Source organism: Leucopleurus acutus (genome assembly GCF_964270905.1).
Source record: "Leucopleurus acutus genome assembly, chromosome: 5".
NCBI lineage: Eukaryota > Metazoa > Chordata > Mammalia > Artiodactyla > Delphinidae > Leucopleurus > Leucopleurus acutus.
In genome coordinates, this window is record NC_139147.1 from 129,278,388 (window position 1) to 129,297,694 (window position 19,307).

The 19,307-nt window shown below is 51.1% G+C and overlaps 1 protein-coding gene across 1 annotated transcript in view; it reads left to right on the forward strand.

Annotated features, from left to right (window-relative positions):
* SLCO2A1 (solute carrier organic anion transporter family member 2A1) overlaps positions 1 to 19,307 on the forward strand; it is a 78,092-nt gene that overhangs the window by 22,219 nt on the left and 36,566 nt on the right. The window contains exon 2 of the mRNA XM_082839911.1: positions 13,734 to 13,871. Within this exon, the coding sequence (XP_082696037.1) occupies positions 13,734 to 13,871 (138 nt within the window). The remainder of the gene's footprint in view (positions 1 to 13,733; positions 13,872 to 19,307) is intronic.

Below are 19,307 nucleotides of genomic sequence, written 5' to 3' on the forward strand. Positions count from 1 at the left end.
GGCCCTATTTCCAAATAATGTCATATTCACAGGTACCAGGGGTTAGGCCTTTGACATCTTTTGGAGGACCCAATTCAGCGCATAATACCCAACAAAGAGGCTGGGGACAGCACAGGTGATAGGGAATGTCCTTAGCAGAGGCAGAGGGAGTAGGGTGGAGAGAGAGGTGAGATCAGTCGTGAGGATCGTAACGAGGATGCTGGGGGACCACCTGGGGGGTTGGAGGGGAGAGGGGCTTGTGGGGAGGTGAAGTGGAGGCCCACAGGGCATGGTGGCGACAGATATCCTGGTTTCCTTGCCAGAGTCACCTGCAGGAGGTGCAGCCATTTGGGTCAACATCCTTGGTATTTTGACTGTCAGTGGTCAGTGGGGAGCCGGGACCACCAGGTTCCATGCCCCTCCAGGGACCTCCAGGAGGGCAGGTGGTGGGATCTGGATTTGTGCTCAGCACTTAGGGAGAGCACGTCATCCTCTTGAGGCATCTGATGGGATAGAGAGGTTTGAATGTTGGACAAAGCCTTTTCCTCCTGCCACCCTTCCACCTGCCGCCAGAAAAGCAGAGGGAGGGCATGCCCACGTTGTGTGGCGATTGTCCTGTGTAGGGACCATCGTCTGGGAACATCTTATCCTGGCTGCCGGGGGCCTCTCCTCTTGGGACGGAGTTTTCAGGGAGCTGCCGTGGCTTTTGGAGTGATGGGGGCGGTCTTGGAAGGAAGCAGGCACCTGTGAGAACAGCCGTGGTTATGAATGTTGGATATCCGGCAGGCAGAGGAATGCCGGGGTGATCAGGCTGGGGTGTGGGAATGCTTCCGTGCAGGAGAGCGTCGCTGCCAGTGACAGCCTATTGAAGGGGAGTCCCCGCCTTTGTGAGCTCAGGCGGTGGCGGCGGCGGCGGCGGCGGGACACGCCTTCTGCGTCCGTGCGGCTCCGGAATGCCACAGCCTCAGGAGGCGCTCTGACACCAGAGCAGCCAGTGAGAGGGCCAGTGGGACGACGAGCCGACCCAGCGTCGTGGCGTCCACGCACGCCTGTGCCTTGGCCTCTCTTTGTGGGCGATGGGCCCACCCTCGTCTCAGGCGTCTGCTGTCTTTGACTCTGTTACAGGTTCTTGAAACTGGGTTCTCAGACCTCCACAGTGGCTTTGAAGGGGCTGGGCGTGCTGTAGTCCATCAGGAGCTTGGCAGCCTCTGAGGGGGTGGGCACAGGCTGCCGGGCAGCGCTTCCCCGGGCGAGGGCTCCTTTCTTGTCCCAGCGGGGCACCCACTGTTCCCGATGGAACCTCAGACTCCCCGTCGGGCAGCCTTGGGGGGACACCCAGACACGCCCTCCCTCACTGCTCAGTATGTCTCCAGTCTCTTTTCTCCTAAAAAATCGGGCAGGGCCAAGAGGTGAACATAAGTCCAGGGGTTCATTTCTCCAAGTGGAGATGTTTGGGAGCTCTGATGCACAGCTGGCTCTGGGTGTCAACCTGATGACAGTGAAAGAATTTACAAGGGTTTGCTAAGAAATTGATTTACCTCCTTGGGAGATAAATGGGCATAGTAGAAGGGGGAAAAAAAGAAAACCTATTTCTTCAAGGAATTCATGATCCACATTGATAATTTTACATCCACTTACTTACGGCTTACAGGTGTCTGTGTAACGGGTGGTGTCATTCCCTGAAATTCATTCTTTCCCGTTGATTTGTTCATCGTCATATTTGCTGAGTGGACTGCCTCTTCCTCATAAAGTAGCAGCAGTGCTTCTGTGGTCATTTTCTTCCTCCGCCCCGCTGGCTGGCAACAGCTATGCTCTGGGTGCCAGGATTGCCACAGGGCACCAAACACTTAAGGTGGTTGTAACTGTAATCTGGGCTCAGGGCCATGAAGTAACAATGGAGAATGTGTAACAGGAGGGACATTCTTTGCCATCATATAGATAGGTGAGTAGAAGCTAAGCAAGGGAGGGGGTGGGAATGAAGAGCCCCTCCCTCCATAGAGAGAATGGGCCCCACCACCAAAGGCTCTGAGGCAACACATCGTCTCACATGGGCCATGAGTTTTCCAAACAGCTTACAAATTTCAACAGCCTGTTACCCCAGACCGAATGTAGGTAGCTTAGTACCCGAGGAGAGGCCATGGTGGTGGGAAGCTCAGCGAGGCTGGAGGTGGATGGGAGCTGGAACAGGGAGGGCCCTGTAGGCTGGGGTGCTCTGCTTGATTTTGATCTGAGCTGGTGGGAATCCATTGGAGGGTTTTTTCACAGTGTCGTGACAGGCTCTGGTCTCCATCTTCAGAAGGTCACGCTGACACACTCACTATATGATCGTATTTCTGTAAAATACAAAACTGGCAAACTAACCTGTGCTGCTAGAGGCCAGGAGAGTCACTCCCCTGGGGGGTGGGGGGTGACCGAGAGGGCACTGGAGGACGTCTGGGAAGCCGGAAATGTTCTGTTTCTCTGTCTGAGTGCTGGTCCCTCACGTGTCCTCGGCATGTGACATTTTTATCAAGCTGTACCCTTGTGACTTCTGCCTTTTTTTGGTGAATGTTATACTTAAATAAAGTTTCTTAAAAGATCACTCTGGCTGCTGGTTAAAGAATAGATTGGGAGGAGGAAGGAGTGGGCTTGGGGAAAGGGTAGGAACTTGTGGTAGTGGCCAGGTGGTGTCTGGACGGGAGGTGGCAGTGGAGGTGGAGTTGCAGCGTGGGCTGGAGCCTTGGTTTGGAGGTCAAAGCAGCAGGGCGAAGACTGGAACCCAGAGGAGGCAGCGCCGGGTAACGATAGTCGATAGTCATTTGGGGCGTGAATTTCAGATACTGATCATTGGGAGTAAAGTTGAACTGCGTGGGAAGCAGGGGGTTGAGGTGGGAGGTCCACAGCCTGGCTGTGGACTGGAGGCTCCAGCACACTGCCAAGGATGACCTCTGGCGTGGACGAGTAGGACCCCCAGGGTGAGTGTGTGCAAAGAGATGGGCAAGGGGGCTGAGGACAGAAGTTCGGGTGGGGTGGCAGGAAAGAGCTCCCACAAGAATTTCTAAGGAGAAACACTTAGAGAGACTGCAAGAGCTCGGGGGTGGCAATGACATCACAGATGGTGAGGGGAAACAGGAGTGTCAGATGCTGCAGGACTTGGGTAAAGCCGTTGTTGGAGAGCCCACTGGATTTGGCAGTTAGGTAACCAGCAATCTTGGTGAAAACAATGTCAGCGATGCCTTCTTTTGCCCAGACTCTCATGCGCTTGGGCTGCTGGGTGGAGCAGAACGAGGGCGTGACATGGCTTCAATCGGTTGCTACAATTTACCAACTGTGTGACATGAGAACTTTGTAAGCTTCCCTGAACCTCAGTTTCCTCAGCCATAAACCAACAGAATCATATTTGCCTCTTAGGGTGGTATGAGGATTCACTTTATGCAGGAGATATTTATTGAACATTTGTTATGTGCCAGATAGGCAGCCAGATGCAGAGGATACAGGGTGACCAACAAACAGGAAGACAGAACAAAGAAGATGAGTGAGGAAAATAGCCCCTCAGTGCTTCCCTGTGGCCATGAGCCAGGCTTCTGGGGCAGTGGGGTTCCTCCTTCCTGGCCGGCTTCCCAGGGATCAGCTCCCAGGGTCCTGGGCTCTTCTGATACCACGTCCCCACACCCCGCCTTCTCTCTCTCTGAAAAACTAAATTCCCCTTCCTTGAGGGCAGGAAGGGAAGAGCTTAATCTGCAAACCCTTCAGGGAGGTGAGGAAAAATATTAACATCCCATCCTGTTACACAAAGAATAGGAAGAATATAAAATAGGTGAAGTTTCTATATTAATACAGTTTGAATGTTCTTTTCCTGCCATAAATGGATTCAAAGCAGTTTCCCTAATGGCTCCTTACTTCACCTAACAAACTGCTCTTGTGCCAACTTCCAGAGAAGACACATGGCACTTGTTTTCTGTGAGGGAAAGCTTTTCCGACTTAAAAAAAAAAAAAAATTTGGAAATTTCTGAAGAAGAATTTGGACACATATTTACATAAATGTCAATGATAATTTTGTTTCAAAGTTTCTATATTTCTGGGAAACTTTGAGCACCATGCTTCTAGCTAATCTGATAAATTCATCTAGTCTCATGCGCTTATGTTTCATCTCTTCCAGAATTTTTTTTTCATCTATGATTTCTAAAGCCCACACTGCAGGTCCCGGTCACCTCAGGCGGTCTCTCGCCCTTTGCTCTTTCATCTTCCCTTGCAAATGCCACCAGGTCAACGCAGCCATCTGCCTTCTTCATCCCTGGGGCTGAGCTTCAGACACGCACCACCAGGAAAAGCAGAGCAAAACAACCACAGCCAAAAGCGTGTGAGAATTTACTGGTATTAGGAGCTAGGAAGCTCGTCTGCCTTGCTTTTCCGTGGCCGTGTCGCTTCCAGCAGGGCCGCTGCCATGGAAATCCATGTGTTTCTTTACAGATAGTGCCCATCTTTGTACTTCCAAGGGCTCTTAGGACTCGGTCTTATCAAAGGCCTTTCCTAGCTCACAATAACAACAAAAACCACAGAATTATGCGGATTGGGACTTCCATTGTCCAGTTAAATTTTCTCTTACCTAGAGGCCCAGGTGAGATTTTTTTCTAAGCTGAGTGGACTAAACTAAAAAATGGCCGAAAGATCCTGGTCTAACCCAATTCCTTGGCCACCTGGCTCCTAGAGGTACTTGGCCAGCCCCACCCCGCCCCCCAGGAGTATGAACGGTGGATTAGGCCACTTCAGCACCGTGGTCCTCTGGGCCTGTTGTGGTTTCTGGTGGCCTCCTGGCCTCCACTGAGGCTCCAGTCCTCCCTGGAGCAGCTCCCACAGACCTCAGAGGAGAACCTGCCGGACAGGAAGGTCACGGTGTGGACAGTAGAGGCTGGCTCGGGGGCCCTGGAAAGGACAATTACACTGAGCAGAGGTACTGTCGGGGCCCTGGCTCAGCTGGCCTCCCTTCCCAGGCAGGATCCCAGTCCCAGCTCTTCAGCCTGGCCACTGCCCTCTTAGGGAACAAGGAAGCTGTGAGGAAAATCTGTGTTTTTCTTTGATTGTTCTGATTTTTATACTTCCAAGGGTCCCCAGGACTGTGTCTTATCAAAACCTTTTTCTAGTTCATAATAACACGAATGATACTAAAGATGCCTTCTATTCCTGCTACTGTGACTACCACCACCTTGGACCCTAGGCTAGCTATTTTGAATATCTGAACTTTATGTTTTTTCCAGCATTCTTGCTACACAGGAACATACTTGATTTTCTGAATCACTTGGAAGAGACATTCCCTTTTGTGGCCACTGGGCCATGGTTCGGATCCAAAGTCACACCCTGCTGAAGGTACAGGAGGGGTGAGTAGGCCGAAGGCCTTTACTCCAGGACACACCTTTGCTTTGCTTCCTTTTTCTTTTGGCAGGATGGGGGAACGATCCCCTCTCTCCTCCAGCTCTGAGGGGCCTCAGAGGAGCCAACCCACAGACCCTCTTCCCCTTTCAGATGCTGCCTCTCTGAGATCTTTGGGAAACAGCCGGAGTCACCGTTTCTGAGTTTCCTTCTCTGTCCCCATTGCATTAGGGCCTCTTGAGCCCTGAGCCTCACCTTCCAGGTCTTACCCATTTGGTGAACTTCCAACCAGGACTGAGCATGGACTATGAGAATAGAGACACTAAAAACATAGAAATATTTAAGCGGAGATGGGGAGACACCCCAAGCAAGCATCACTCTCCAGCCATGTGCCTTCTGTTGGAGACATGCCAACCATTTTGGAAGATTCTAGTCAAATCATGAGGTGTCAGGATGCATGAGTGTCCTGGGGGTGGGGCAGGGAAGGTTGTGGAGAAGGGCCTGGGTACACTTTTTGGTTTGACCACTTAGTCCACTTCTTTTCTTTCCCATTGAAAAAGTGGGGACAGAATTGTTAATTTGTGTCCTGGAGTCCTCATCAGGGGGTAGGTTGGGTTCATAATTCAAGATGGTAGGCTCATCACGTTTGTCTCCCCTCATCTCCAGCACTCTCATTAGGATAAGAGCAATGAATTCAAAAATGGTAAAGACCAACAACAGAAAAAAGAAAGGGAGAGGGATTATGAGTGGATGAAATGGTCCAATAGCTTCAGCAAGATGGAAGTGTTGATGGATGGAACAGAGTGGCGGAGGGTGGGCTCTTAAGTGCGTGGGTGGGGCCGGCAGCGGGGGAGCCTGTGGACCTGGGACTCGGCACAGCCATGGGGAACAGCGCATTCAGAGTGGGCAGACATGGCAGAAGGCAGAGATGACACGTGAAGCTGAACCCGAGGGGCTAGTACGGAGCAGCCCTTTACCCCAGGGAAAGCACAGGTAGCGTTCTCTCCATGAACCAAGGGGCCGTCAGCTGGTGCGGGTGAGCCCCCAGGGCGGAAGCCCTGCTCCTGGCTCCCAGCTTGCTTGCCACACAGTGAAGTGATTCAATAAGGATACAAATACTGATAGAACTATTAAAAGTTGGGGGGAATAGGAAGAGGGGTGGGACCTGAATAAGTGAGCTAAATGCTCTTCTATCATGGCACACAGTCAAAAGTGATAAATCAAGGAATTGCAGAACAAGCATATTATTCTAAGATGCGTGGATGTAATCAACAGAAACACTAAAAACAGAGGTGGTTGATTGTCCTTGCACTGCAGTACTGGCGGTGGGCTCCAGTTGAGCCCAGGGCTGGCCTTATCGTTCTAAGCCCTTCCATATTACTTAATTTTTTTAAACATGCGCATATGATACATTGATTCAAAATAAAAGAAAAAAATGAAAAAGTGAAAATAAATGTAAGTGGATTTATGATTGTAGGAGGGATTCCAGCTGACCGTGAAAAAGAGCTTCTGAAAGCCAGTGTGGCTCAAACCCAGCTGGGTTATCACCATGGCTGGGCAGCTCTGGTGCTGCCCCAGAGACATGGGAGCCTCCAGCTGTTCCTGCCTCTGGACTGCAGTCCGCTCCAGCCCAGAGAGGAGGAACCGCACGGGCCCTGGGGCCAGATTTTGACCCGTAGAAGCTGGAGGAGCTAAAGCAAGCGGCACTTCGGAGTCTCCTCGCTCACTCAGGAGAGCTGCAAGCAGCCCTCAGCGCTCCTCTGAGCCCTCCCTGCACTGCTGGGCAGGGTGAGATTAAGGTTTCCCTGAGCTCTTTTTCATCTCTGTCTCCTTCCCTCCCGTTTCTTCCTTCCTTCCTTCCTTCCCTCCCTTCCTCCCTCCCCTCCTTCCTTCCTTCTGAAGAATAGTTCCATTTAGACTGTTGACACCTGCCATTTATGGATCAGAGCATTGTTCCAAACTGGGAGGTCACAGCCGATGTCCCAGTCCAGCCCCATCTCCTGCTCCTGAATGAGTTTCTTCCCACTCCTGGGCTCCCTAAGTGTATTAAACTATCTCAGAGACATCACATCCTAGTGGACCTAAGGCATCAGCTGAATTTTCTAGAGTTTTGCCTTTATCAGGATGAGTGTGGATGAAATCAGAGTTGGTTAACAACAGAGTCAGTGGTTAAACAGGTAATAACCCTGTGGGGTCCACACTGCAGAACTTCTCCCAGTGTCCCTGTAACTCGAATTAGCTGCCTCAGATCATAGTTCTTATGTCTAGTTTGGAAAAGAGGGTCATGAACGTGTAGAGCAGAGGAAACTACAGCTAGGCTGGACTTTGATCCTTTCTGATTCATCCTGTGCTGTGAGGGTTTCACCCCTTGTCCTAATGGTTTACCCTTATGGTCTGATTACTTACTTATTTACTTACTTAGAGGTCTGAAGTTTGGCTGGGGCCTGGGGCCCCACTCTGAACCTTCACTTGGCATCTCAGCATCTTTTCAACCTTTCTTAGCTCTCTGGCAAAGGTGGTAAAAAGAGTCCTCATTGTTAAAGAAAGATCTTCATGACCATTCCAATCTCCCTGCTTCCTTCCTCGTCGAACTTCCTCTTCATGTTTGTTAAGATTGGAAAAAGAATAGAGCTGTGAACATGAACAGTTAGAAGTTTTAGAGCTTCCTGCCCACCACACCCTACAAGAATGTTGTTCTCCCTGCATTAACTTTCCCTTCGAGCTTTCTTCTATAAGATGTGCCTAAAGACATGTATAGTTTTAACACACGCGCACACACACACACACACACACACAAACCTAGATGTTTATGTTAACACACACACACATAGATATTTACATGGGTTTTGATGGTTTCAAAGTGAACCCCTTAAATAAACAGATATACTCCAATGAAATTGCCCATGCTCATAGTATTTTTTAAAAACTGTTTGTGGAATTCCCTGCAAAGGCTCAGAACGTTATTTTGAATACCTTCCTGGTTGCAGATCTTTTTTAAAAGATCCTTAAATCAACTTTATTAAGGTATGGTTTACATAATAAAGTGCACAGATTTTAAATAATTGATGAGTTTTGACAAATGCATACACCTGTGTAAATACCACCACAATCAAAATATAAAATATTTCTACCACCCTAGAAAGTCTCTTCATACATAAATGCAAATCTTTAACTTTTTAATTTGAGTTTAGAAATATCCAAAAATGATTTCAAGCCGAGCCAAGTGAGTAGGTGGGGCAGCTGAGCTGACAAATGATGTTTTGTACCTTGTAAACTCTGTGGCTTGTAGACTGATTAAAAGCAATGCTGAAGGGGAAATTTATGATTGAGGACAGATCATTGGAACAAATCTGCAGCTTCCCAAATGGGTACTCTGATGGATGTATATTCTGGAAGAGGGTTCATCAGTTAGACTATTTAAAGACATATTCATTCACTTGACAGTGAATGAGCCCCATTTAAGGACCAGGCATTGTTCCAGACAACAGGTATGTGGCATCTTAAAAACACATCATTTTTCCTCTGTGAAGTCTGCATTCTGGTGGGGGTAGATGTCCATAAGTGAGAAGTCAAATGCATGATGTAATTTTAGCAAGCAATAAGTGCTATGAAAAAGGAAAAAAGTAGAGTGAGGAGACAGAAAATGCTGGTGTGCTATTTTTAAAAAGATAATACAGCCCATGTAATATATCTTTATTTTCTTTTCCTTTTGTGAAGAAATCTCAAGACCCAGATTCTACCATAAGCTTCTTTCAAAAGGGACATGGAATCTTTCCCTAAGCTGTATTCTGCAGAATGCTAGAATCTGTTTTATATATATGCAGGGGGTTACATGGCTAAAGAAGCTATGGAGAAAGTTGGGTAAAACAAAGCTAAGACGGTCTTTACCCAAGGTTTCCTTAGAGCCTTTAATATGCTAATGTGAATTGTAAATATTTGCAAGGGAGGATTATAGCATGCAAAGTTTTCCAAACTTTTTTCTCCTGGGAATCCTTTCAACTTGGAGCATCTCAAGCAAGTGGTGATCTGCCTAAGACATTGTGGGAAATTCTATCCTAGAGTTTTCATGCCACGGGAGACGTGAAAGCAACAGAAAGGTTCAATTATTTGGGCAAGAGGAGGGAGTGGAGGAAGCCTGGGCTTATTACATATCCCCCCCAGAATGTGGAGCACTCTCTGTGGGCCAGGCAGGGCGCCAGGCCTTTAAACACAGACTCTCTCGTGCAAGCCTCACAAGGCAGCGGGAACAGGTATTATCACAGCTTCCACTTACTAGCGCGGAAACTGCTGTCAGAGGGTCAAATACGTGGCCGAAGGTCTTGCCGTTCCTTACAGTCAGGATGTGAACTTCGGCTTGTTTGACTCCCAAACCCAAACTGTCAAATTCCACAACACTATGTTGTCTAAATGGTGGTGGCAGGAGGTGGGTTGCAACCCAACGAGCGCACCTTTCCTTCTCCCACCAATCCGTCTGCTTATGCTCATAAGCCCCATGTTCTCGCGAGGGGTGGAGTTCTGCGTCCACGCATGGTGTCCTGCCTGGTGTCGAGTGTTTGCTGCTCCATGTCATGCTGGCCATGGAGTGGGTACTTGGTAAGTTTCAGCAGCCTGGGTCCTGTCCACATAAGCTCAGTAGATGGGACCACATGGCTGTGATTCTGAGCGGCTCAGGCCAGAAAGCTCTGCTGGAACCACCCATCCACTTCTTTCTCTTTACCTGGCATCTTCTGCTGGGGCACCCATAAGGCACCCCGACCTGACAGGACTGCAGTGGCTGAAAGCTGGCCGTGTGGTTGGCTCTTTGGTGTGTGTGTGTGGGGGGATATGGGATGAGGAGGCACCCGCTGGCTCTAGGTGGAGTCTTCCACCTCATATCTGAAGGGATTTTTGTATTTACTGGAAAAAGCAAAGGCTTATCTTTCAGGAAAAGATCTGAGACAGATTTTCCCCCCACTATCTTCACCTTCCTCTCCTGAGACTGCTCGGGAACTGAGGAGAGATTGGTCACTCCTGTTAATTCATTACTAATTTGGTTAGAGGGAGACAGTCTTTTCTGAGCTTTATGCTCAGAACCTCGGGTGTTCCAAACCTGAACTCACTGACCACCCTCTCCATCTACACTCCTCCTCATGGGCCCCCGTCACACACAGCCTTGCCCTGTTCCTGGCCCTCAGGCTGGAAACACTGCCCCTTTTCTTCCACCTGGGATCAGTGACAGCCTTGTCAACTCAACCTCTGCAGGAGCCTCTGATCGGCCCCTGCCCACCTCCCCACTGCCCTGGACATTGGTTCAGCCCTCACTGTCTCTCCCCCAGGCTGTTATGACAGCCCTCATCCTCTGCTGGATGTCGCCCTAAATGCCAGCCATGTGCCAAGGCATCAAGATACCTCTTCGCAGAAGTCAGTATCAGGTGCCGGGATTTTCGGAAGCCACCTTGAACTTGACACATGCCTGAGCCCTGTGCTGGGCAAGGGGGCCACCGAAGGGTTATCCAGACAAAGGCGGGGAAGATGATTTTGTGCAGATTGTGAGCAAAGATGCAGACAATGAGTGTGTGCTGTGGGGTGGTGTGACCTTGATGCAGTTTGAAGGACAAGGTGTTCTAGCTCTAGTGCTGCATAACAAAGCAGCCCTAAACTTAGCGCTTAAATCAACGGCAACGTTTAGTTTGCTCACGGATCTGCCATCTATAGAAGCTCACTCTTGCTCCACTTGGCATTGGAGGCTGGAATCCTCTGAAGGCTCTCAGTAACATGTCTGGCCGCTGATGCTGGCTGCAGGCTGAAACTTTAACTGGAATTGTTGGCTGGAACACCACCATGTGGACCCCCCGTGAGTAGGGAAGACGGGGCTTCCTTATAGTGTGATGTCTGGGGTCTAAGGGTCCCAAGAGAGAAAGGGCTGGGGGTTCACTATCAACTTTCAGGACTTGGCTCCAGGGGTCACAGAGCATCACTTCTTCTTCCTTCTCTTCCTTAGAAGCAAATACCTAAAATTGGTCCATATTGAAAGGGAGGGAGTACAGAGCCCACTTCTTGATGAACGAATGTCATTGTCCCATCGTTAGAGGTGTGTGTGGGACAGGAGATATTGGTGTAGCCATCTTTGTGAAACTTGATCTGCCACGGCAGGATGTGGAGCCAAAGAGGCAGGCAGGGTCTAGGACCTGTAGCATCTTGGATACCAGCCATGAGCATTGGTTTATATCTTGTAGGAAGTGGGGAGCCAGTGAGAGGTATTAATTTGGGAGTAACCTGCTCACATTGGTGTTTGATAAAGCTCTTTCTGGAGTGGTGGGATGGAAGGTTTGAGGGGATGGCAGGAGATCTGTGAGAGGAATCTGAAGGAATCTAGGGGAGAGGGGAGAGGGCCTGAGGGAAGGCATAATCTGGAGATGAAGGGCCGGTCAAATACAAGAGATGCCAAGGTGAAATCACAGGGCTCAGCAGTGGCACCAAATGCCAGGGAGTGACGAACAGGCATCCAGGAGGATTCCCGGTTTCTGGCTTAGGGAACTGAGTGAAGGTGGTGGGGAATGAATGAAAAACTAGAGAGGTTTGTGGGGGAGGGCCCTGAGCCCTATTTGGGAAGCGATTAGCCTGAGGGGTCTGAGAACGTCCACGTGGACACGTCCAGCACACAATGAGGTGGACTTGAGGGTAAAAGCTCTGGGGGACGTTCTGGAGGAGGGTCTGAGATGTGGGCACCACAAATGGGGTTTCCAATGAGTGTGTGCAGAAAGGGTGCCGTGCGCAGAGAAGGGGACTACAGACAGAGTCTGGGGGGGCATCAGCCTTTAGGGGACGGTCAGAAGAAGAGGATCTGGCAAGGCATCCAAGACCAAATGGCCTCTGTCCTGCATGTGGCAGGCACTGTGGGCTTAGTGCCAGGCACTTGAGATGCCTGCCGAGGACCGGTTCTGGGCCTGCCTCTCACACAATGGAGCAGCCATGGCCAGTTCCCACCCTCGCAGGCCCTTGGTTTCCCCAACTCTGGGGCGCTAGGATTCCCCCTCTCCCTCTCTGAACTTCTGTTTCCCCATTTGTAAGAGAGACTAGATCATTTTCCAGGGTACCTTTATCACAGAATATTAAGAATTCTAGTATATGAAATGAAGCAGAGTGGAGCCTCCCTAAGGGGGCAGGGGTGGCGGGCTGCCCCTGACTCCAGGTGGACAGGCTTCCTTCTGCCACTGATGAGGAGTGAGGAGGCCCCGCGGGCTCCGGGGTCAGGGGGCCGGTGGTTCGGACAGGTGTCTGCTTTTGTGGCCTGATGACCTCCTTGGATCTGGATGCACGGGCAGGCAACTAGGGCTGCACACTGGCCTCACAAAGGCTCTTCCTTGACAGGTAGGAGAGGGGAGGTCAGCTCTGATCCCACAGCCTGGAGCCGGGCCCCTGCGGAGGGGCTGGCTTGGCTTTACAAGGAAACGGAAATGAAGGTGGAGCCCCAGTTGCTCTCCTGAGATGCCAGCCCTTCAATTAAGGGAAGAGCTTTGGCAGACTACGAAACATAATGGCACTCCACCCTTCCCTGGAGGAAGAGTGAATCTCCAGAAGGGGCAATTCCAGGGGGCTCAGGATGTGGGGCCCTGGGCTCTGAGCTCTGAGCCTGCTCTCAGCCCAATAGCCGAGGACCCAGGAGAGCTCCGCCTGCAGCCGACTCCAGATACCACAAGCCCTCTCCACCCTCCCCATCAACCACATTTACTTGTCACATTTACTCATACCCACAGGACAAGGCATATGGGGCAGGGTGGGATGCCTTTTCCAGGCCCTCATCATCCACTCAGGAGAGGAGCCGGCACAGTCACAAATACCCCGTATAAGAGGTGGTAACAAGCTTGGCTAGTGTTTTCATTCAAATGCGCTAGTGTGAAAGCCCATCCTGGAGCCTCACTGGGGTGTGAGAGGTGGGCCTGGGAGGATGGGTGTTGATGGAGGGAGAACGGAAGGCAGGTCAAGAGGAATGGAGCAGTGTGACCCCTGGCTTGTTTGTGCCCCTGGGAGTGACATGAATGTGGCCCTCAGCCCTCACAGGACACAGGAGGGAGGGCAGAGCTGTCAGAGAACAATTCCAGGTGCTGAATGCCCTGGGCCATGGCTGATGAGTCAGGCCTTTCCCTCAGGGATGCTTCTTCAACCCTGTGGTTTTCCTGCCATTGATGATAATGTGACAAGAATGGCAGGAATGATGGGAATGGTTCACATGTGTTGACTAAGGCTGTGGGTGAAACTGGTCCGAGGATGATGACATTTCACCCTAGGACCACCTGATGGAGAAAGTGTTCCCAGCTAACAGGGGAGCGGGGCCAGGCTGCTGGGCCTCTGTGCCCCCGAATGGAGGGCCAAGCTGGGTGGTCAGGGCTCACTGTCCAGAGGCCTCACCGTCCAGGTCTCCTCCCCAGGTGTTCGTGCTGTGCCATGGCCTGCTGCAGCTCTGCCAGCTCCTGTATAGCGCCTACTTCAAGAGCAGCCTCACCACAATTGAGAAGCGCTTTGGCCTCTCCAGTTCTTCCTCAGGTCTCATTTCCAGCTTGAATGAGGTAAGCAGGATGCTCTAGTCCATCAGACCCCACTTGTGCACCACCCTGATCACGGCATCCAGGAGGGGCCTTGGGAGGAGCAGAAGAACGGGGTGGGGGGGGCAGGGTTGGACCCATGGGGGATGGAGACAGCCAGCTACATTTCCCAAGGCTGCCCTGCACCAGGCGCTGAGCTGAGAGCCTCTGGAGGCACCTGACCTCCTCACAGCAGCCCTGCGAGCAGGTACTCTGCTCCTCCCTGCTGACAGCTGAGGGCACCAGGGCTCAGCAAGGGCAGCAGCTTGTGCCAGGTGTGCAGGCCTGCTGCCTCCAAACTCTGTGCCTCTAATTGAGTTCTGTGACCATCCACGAGGTTATGTGGCCTCTGCCCATCCCCGGTCCAGGGGAAGACGAGCCCCAGGCATGCAGCTAGGGAAGCAGCCCCAGGCTGGCAGCTCCTGTCTTAGGAGGGCAACAGGAGACAGAGCTGCTCAATGGCCCTGACTGCCAGGCAAGGTCAGAGGTCTATGACCTCCCAGCCACGTGGAGTTTACACTGTCCCTCACTGATGGCACGTCAAAGTTAGAGGAAGATAGGGTGGGCCAAGAGGCCAGGGTGAGAGGTCAGAGGGCAGGGTCAGCTAGGAGTCACTGGAAGCCAGGGAGAAAGGGGCAGGGGAGGCAGCAAGCCCCTGCATCGTGGCTGCAGCATCGTCGGCTCCAGGTGAGGAGATGGGCCCTGGGCCTGGCTCCTGTCTTTTCTTCCCACAAGGCCCACTGTTCTGGGATGGAGGTCTTGGCCTCCCCCTCCCAGGAGCCCAGATGCAACTAGATCTTCCCTTGACATAGCGAAATTCAGGCCAACAACCGACCCAGTAGAGTCTGGGCTCCCCAGACAGCTTCTGCAATGGGCTGTAAAGAAGGTGGGAAGTGTTCCAACGTCCCCCAACCCCCACCTTCCAGTCTCCCCATCCCACAGCCTGCTGCCTGCTGGAAACGCCCCTTTCCCCTTGACTCCTGCTCCCTCCACGGCCCACACGGCAGTGCCCCTCAGGAGCCCTCTCCGCCACGCCTGTGCCAGATCCCCCTGCCGTCCTCGGAGGAGGGCTCTCTTCACAGTCACGTCTTCCAGACAGGAAGCTGGCAGCAGAAAGTCTACCCCCATCCCAGTGGCCGCACATGTGTGTAGTGCGGCCAGGATGGGAGCCCAGGTCCGTCTGACGGTCGCCACGCACTCCTCCTCCCCATGGACTGTTCCTCCACCCTGTGACGTGCACGTACTTGCACACGTACAGCCCTGAGGCCCATCAGTCATGCCTGCTGGCCTCATGGGCCTCAAACCCCCTCCTCTGAACCCCCAGGCCCACGTGGATGCCTTCACTGCTTTCTGGATGTGTGTCTGTGTCCGTGTGTTTTAATGTATGTGTGTGTGTATACACGTGCTTACATATGCCTCTGTCTACCTGATTGTGCATCTGTGTCTTGAGCTTCCTGGTGATGCCCAGTGACGGGGGTCTTCCCCTGCACATAGGCTGTGCTCTCTTACAGGACAGGGACCTGGCGCCACTCACACAAAATGCACCCTTCTGTGTGTTGGCCTGTGACTTTGATAATGCTTCTGGCACATGTTGTCTTCATTCACGAAGGACACGAGAAAAACAAATCTCTGACATTTGTGTCATCACAGTCCTATCCCATGACCCTGGCAGACATCACTAATCAACTGCAGTCTTCTTTTCTGCTGAGTCCAAACTCTGAATCCTTCTCAACACAGTGTTCTAGGCACATCTACTAATCAATATCAGAGCTGGTGTGTAGGCTAATCCTCTCTTCCACTATGGCTCGCATGATAGTTGAATCTATGATCTTTGATGGTTAAATTTTCATTTTTATTTTTCCCATGCTTGGAACAAAGATGTGGGCCCAGGAACAACTGGATTTTTCAAGGGGCAGGGAGTAGCTAGCTGGGACATGTGAGACTGTGTGTGTATCCGTGTGTCTGTGGCAGGAGACTGATTAGGCAAATAAGGGGCAAAATATTTCCCCAGGTTATAGTTCAATAAAAAATGAAAATAATTCACCCATTAAATTTTCTCTCTTCTAAACTTAGATGAGCTTTTCAACAGTCAGGTTTTAGAACATGCCTATGGGCATGGTTTGAGGCAAACATCATAAGAAAGTTAATTCCTTGAACCTAACAATCTTGTGTGTGTGCTTAGTGGGAAAATGTGTGTCTGTGTGTATATCTGTTTCTCCGTGTGTCTCAGTATTTGTGTGTGTCTGTGTGCATGACTATATGTGTGTATCTGTGATCTGACACTGTGTGTGTATCCGTGTGTCTGTCTGTCTGTATTTCTGTATCTGTGTGCGTCTGTATGTGTATCTCTGTGTGTGTGTGTGTGTGTGTGTATCTGTGTGTGTTGAGGGGGAGTGGATGGGTGATTGTGTGGAGGAGAGGAACTCAGCCAAAGGGCTTTCTACAATCCCGTTGATTCTGACCGAAGCGTTTAGAAACAGACTGAGTAAGAAAGTAGGGGTCTTACCGGAAGAGCAGAGAGCAGCCAAGTCAGAGGGGGCTTCATGTTCAAGCTCGAGGCTCCCAGCTTTTGAGGTGAGCAGTAAGGGACTGGCCTGGCTTCTTGAGCAGAGCCAGGCCCGGGTGCACAGTCTCGTGAAGACGAACCCTCTGGAAGAGGTGCCTGGTAGACACTTGAGTTGAGGGACAGTGTATCCCGAAGTCAGATGGCTGGGCGGCTGTCACAGCCAGGCCTAAGCGGCTGGGGGAGAAGAGGACCCCGGCAGTGCTGCAAAGGAAGAAAAGGCAGGATTTGGCAGCACCGCAGACCGCAAGGCGGCTGCCTATCAGAAGCCTGAGGGGTGTGAGAAAAGAACCAGGCCTGGTGGAGGGGAAGGTGAGCCCATCTGGATGCCTGGAGTGTGCAGCCAGCTTCCAGGAGACGGGAGCCTTCACGCTGGACCCAGTCTCGCTGGGGTTCAGAGGGTGAGGAGAAGGGGAGACCAGGGCTGGGTGTAACAAGCCAGCGGCAGGAGGAGGGCTTGGCTGGCAGGGAAGACGTGGGGCATCCAGCCCGGTGAAGTAGCGGCTTCCCTGGCCCACCCACGGCCAGGGCTGAGCAGATGCAGTCAGCCACCCTTAATGCCCCCTGTCAGTTTGCCCTGGGCCCCTTTGGTTTGAGGCATGGGCAGGGATGTGTTACAAATGGGCTGTGTGATAACCTTCAGATGCTCTAACACGAAGTCCACAGAGTTGTTTTAGGGGCCATTTCCGGGCCGAGGGGCTGAGGCCCAGGCTGCAGAGGCCCTGTTCTCCTCAGCTAGAACAGCTTCTTCTTTTTTTTTTAGTATTAGGGAAAATAATTTTTTTCAAAGGAAAGCCACAGCTGAAGGAAAGTTTGGGAACCAAGGTCTTAAGCCAGCATCAGCCGTAACAGCTGTAGAGGCCCAGCTTCCCTCCTAGAAGCCAGCCCAGGCCCTGGGGGGAGCGCAGGAAGGGCCGCTCCAGGTGGATGGGGTGGGACACCCCCCAATCCTTCCTCCCTGGGTCCCTTCGGGGCCCTCTCCCGTCCCTCTCCCAGACCTTTTCAAGTCAGCCTCAGTTAGCTCAGCTGATAATGGTCTGACATTTACAATCATTTCATGCAAAATGATGGGGAAACAAAAAGGGAATGAAATCTAGGAAGCATAAGGATAAAGCTTTGTTTCCAGGTGCTGGTTTCAGAATGTCCTAGAACCACGTCTTTCCCGATCAGACTAGGCTGCCTCCTCACCCACCTTCACATCCCCTTTCTCTGTGTGTCATAAACCATTCTTACTCTTGGCCACACAGGAGGGGTCTCTGGGCAATCGTGTCCTCTTCTTGAAAAACCTACCATTTACACCAGCTATGTGTCAGACACCATTCTAGGTGCTGGGGAGACAGGAATGAACAGACGGACAAAAATCTCTGCTCATATATATCATTCTACTGATAAATATGACATTTATTTATAGAAATAAATAAAACATTGTGGATCAGATTGGAGTAAATGCTATGAAGAAAAATAAAATCGTGGAGGGGCACGGTGGTTACATTTTAAATAACTTTATTCTTTAAATTATATTTAAATTATAAATATATTTTAATATATTATAATTTATTTCTGTTAATTATTACAAATATAAGTTATATTTAAAATAACTCCTTTTTAATTAAGATATCATGGATATTTAACTTTATATTAGCTGTCCAGGTGTACGACATAATGGTTCGAGATAAGTATATATTGCAAAACGATCACCACAGTGTCTAGCTAACAACCAGTACCTCACATGGTTCAAGTGTTTTTCTTGTGATGAGAACTTGCAAGATCTATTCTCTTAGCAACTTTCAAATATACAGTACAGGGTTATTAACTATAGTCGCCATGCTGTATGTGACATCCCAGGACCTGTTTATTTTATAACTGGAAGTGTGTACTTTTGACGCCCTTCACCCATTTCACCCACCCGACCCCCTTCTTTTTCAGAGAAGGCCTTAATGAGAAGGTTCGACCTGAGCAGAGATCTAAAGTAGGGCTCGTTGAGAAGGGAGCCCCCCGCAGACATGTAAGATGAGGGAGCAGCCAGAGGCAGAGTGGCTGGGGTGGAGGAAGTTGGGGGGACAGAAGGAGAGCAGGTCGGAGCAGTGATGGGGAAGGGGACAGGCTCCTCAGGGCTTCAGAGGCTCTGGGACCGTATCGGATTTGGGCAGAGGGAACACGGTCTGACATTTCAGCAGGACCACTCTGGCCGCTAGGAGGAGAATAGAGGGCTCTGAGGCAAGAGTGGCGGTGGGTAGAAGGCAAAGCTCAGAAGGGTGCCATGGTGGCTGAGACCAGGTGGTAGTGGTGGAGGTGGTGAGAAGTGGTTGGCTTCCATTGAGGGCCCGGCCAATGGGATTTGCTGGTGGTTGGATGTCGGTGTGAAAGGGCAGTCGAGGATGATGCGCAGACGTTTTGCTTGAGCCACTCATAGGATGAGGTGCCATCTACTGAGAGGAGGAGGACTGGGGAGGGGGGCACCGGGTTTTGGGTGGAAGGTGAGGAATGAGCTCTGGGATGCGCCGGGCCTGTGGGAATCAGAAGCGCATACAGAACAAGGAAAGCCGTAGGACTGGCTGAGCTCCCAAGACAAGAGCAGAGGTATGGGGACTGAGCTCTGAGAGTTGAGAGATCAGGGAGGCGAAGAGGAACCAACCAAGAAGACTGAGAAGGAGCAACCAGGGGCAGCAAACTAGGAGAACATGGTGTCATGGAAACTTAGCGAAAGGAGTGTTTCAGGAAGGCAGAAACAGTCAACTGAATCAAATGGTGCTGAGACATCAAGTGAGAAGAGAACTGAGAATTGGCCAGCGGACTTGGCAATGAGGAGGTCATTGACAATCTTGGCAAGAGCCACATACCAAGACTCTGGTCCCTAT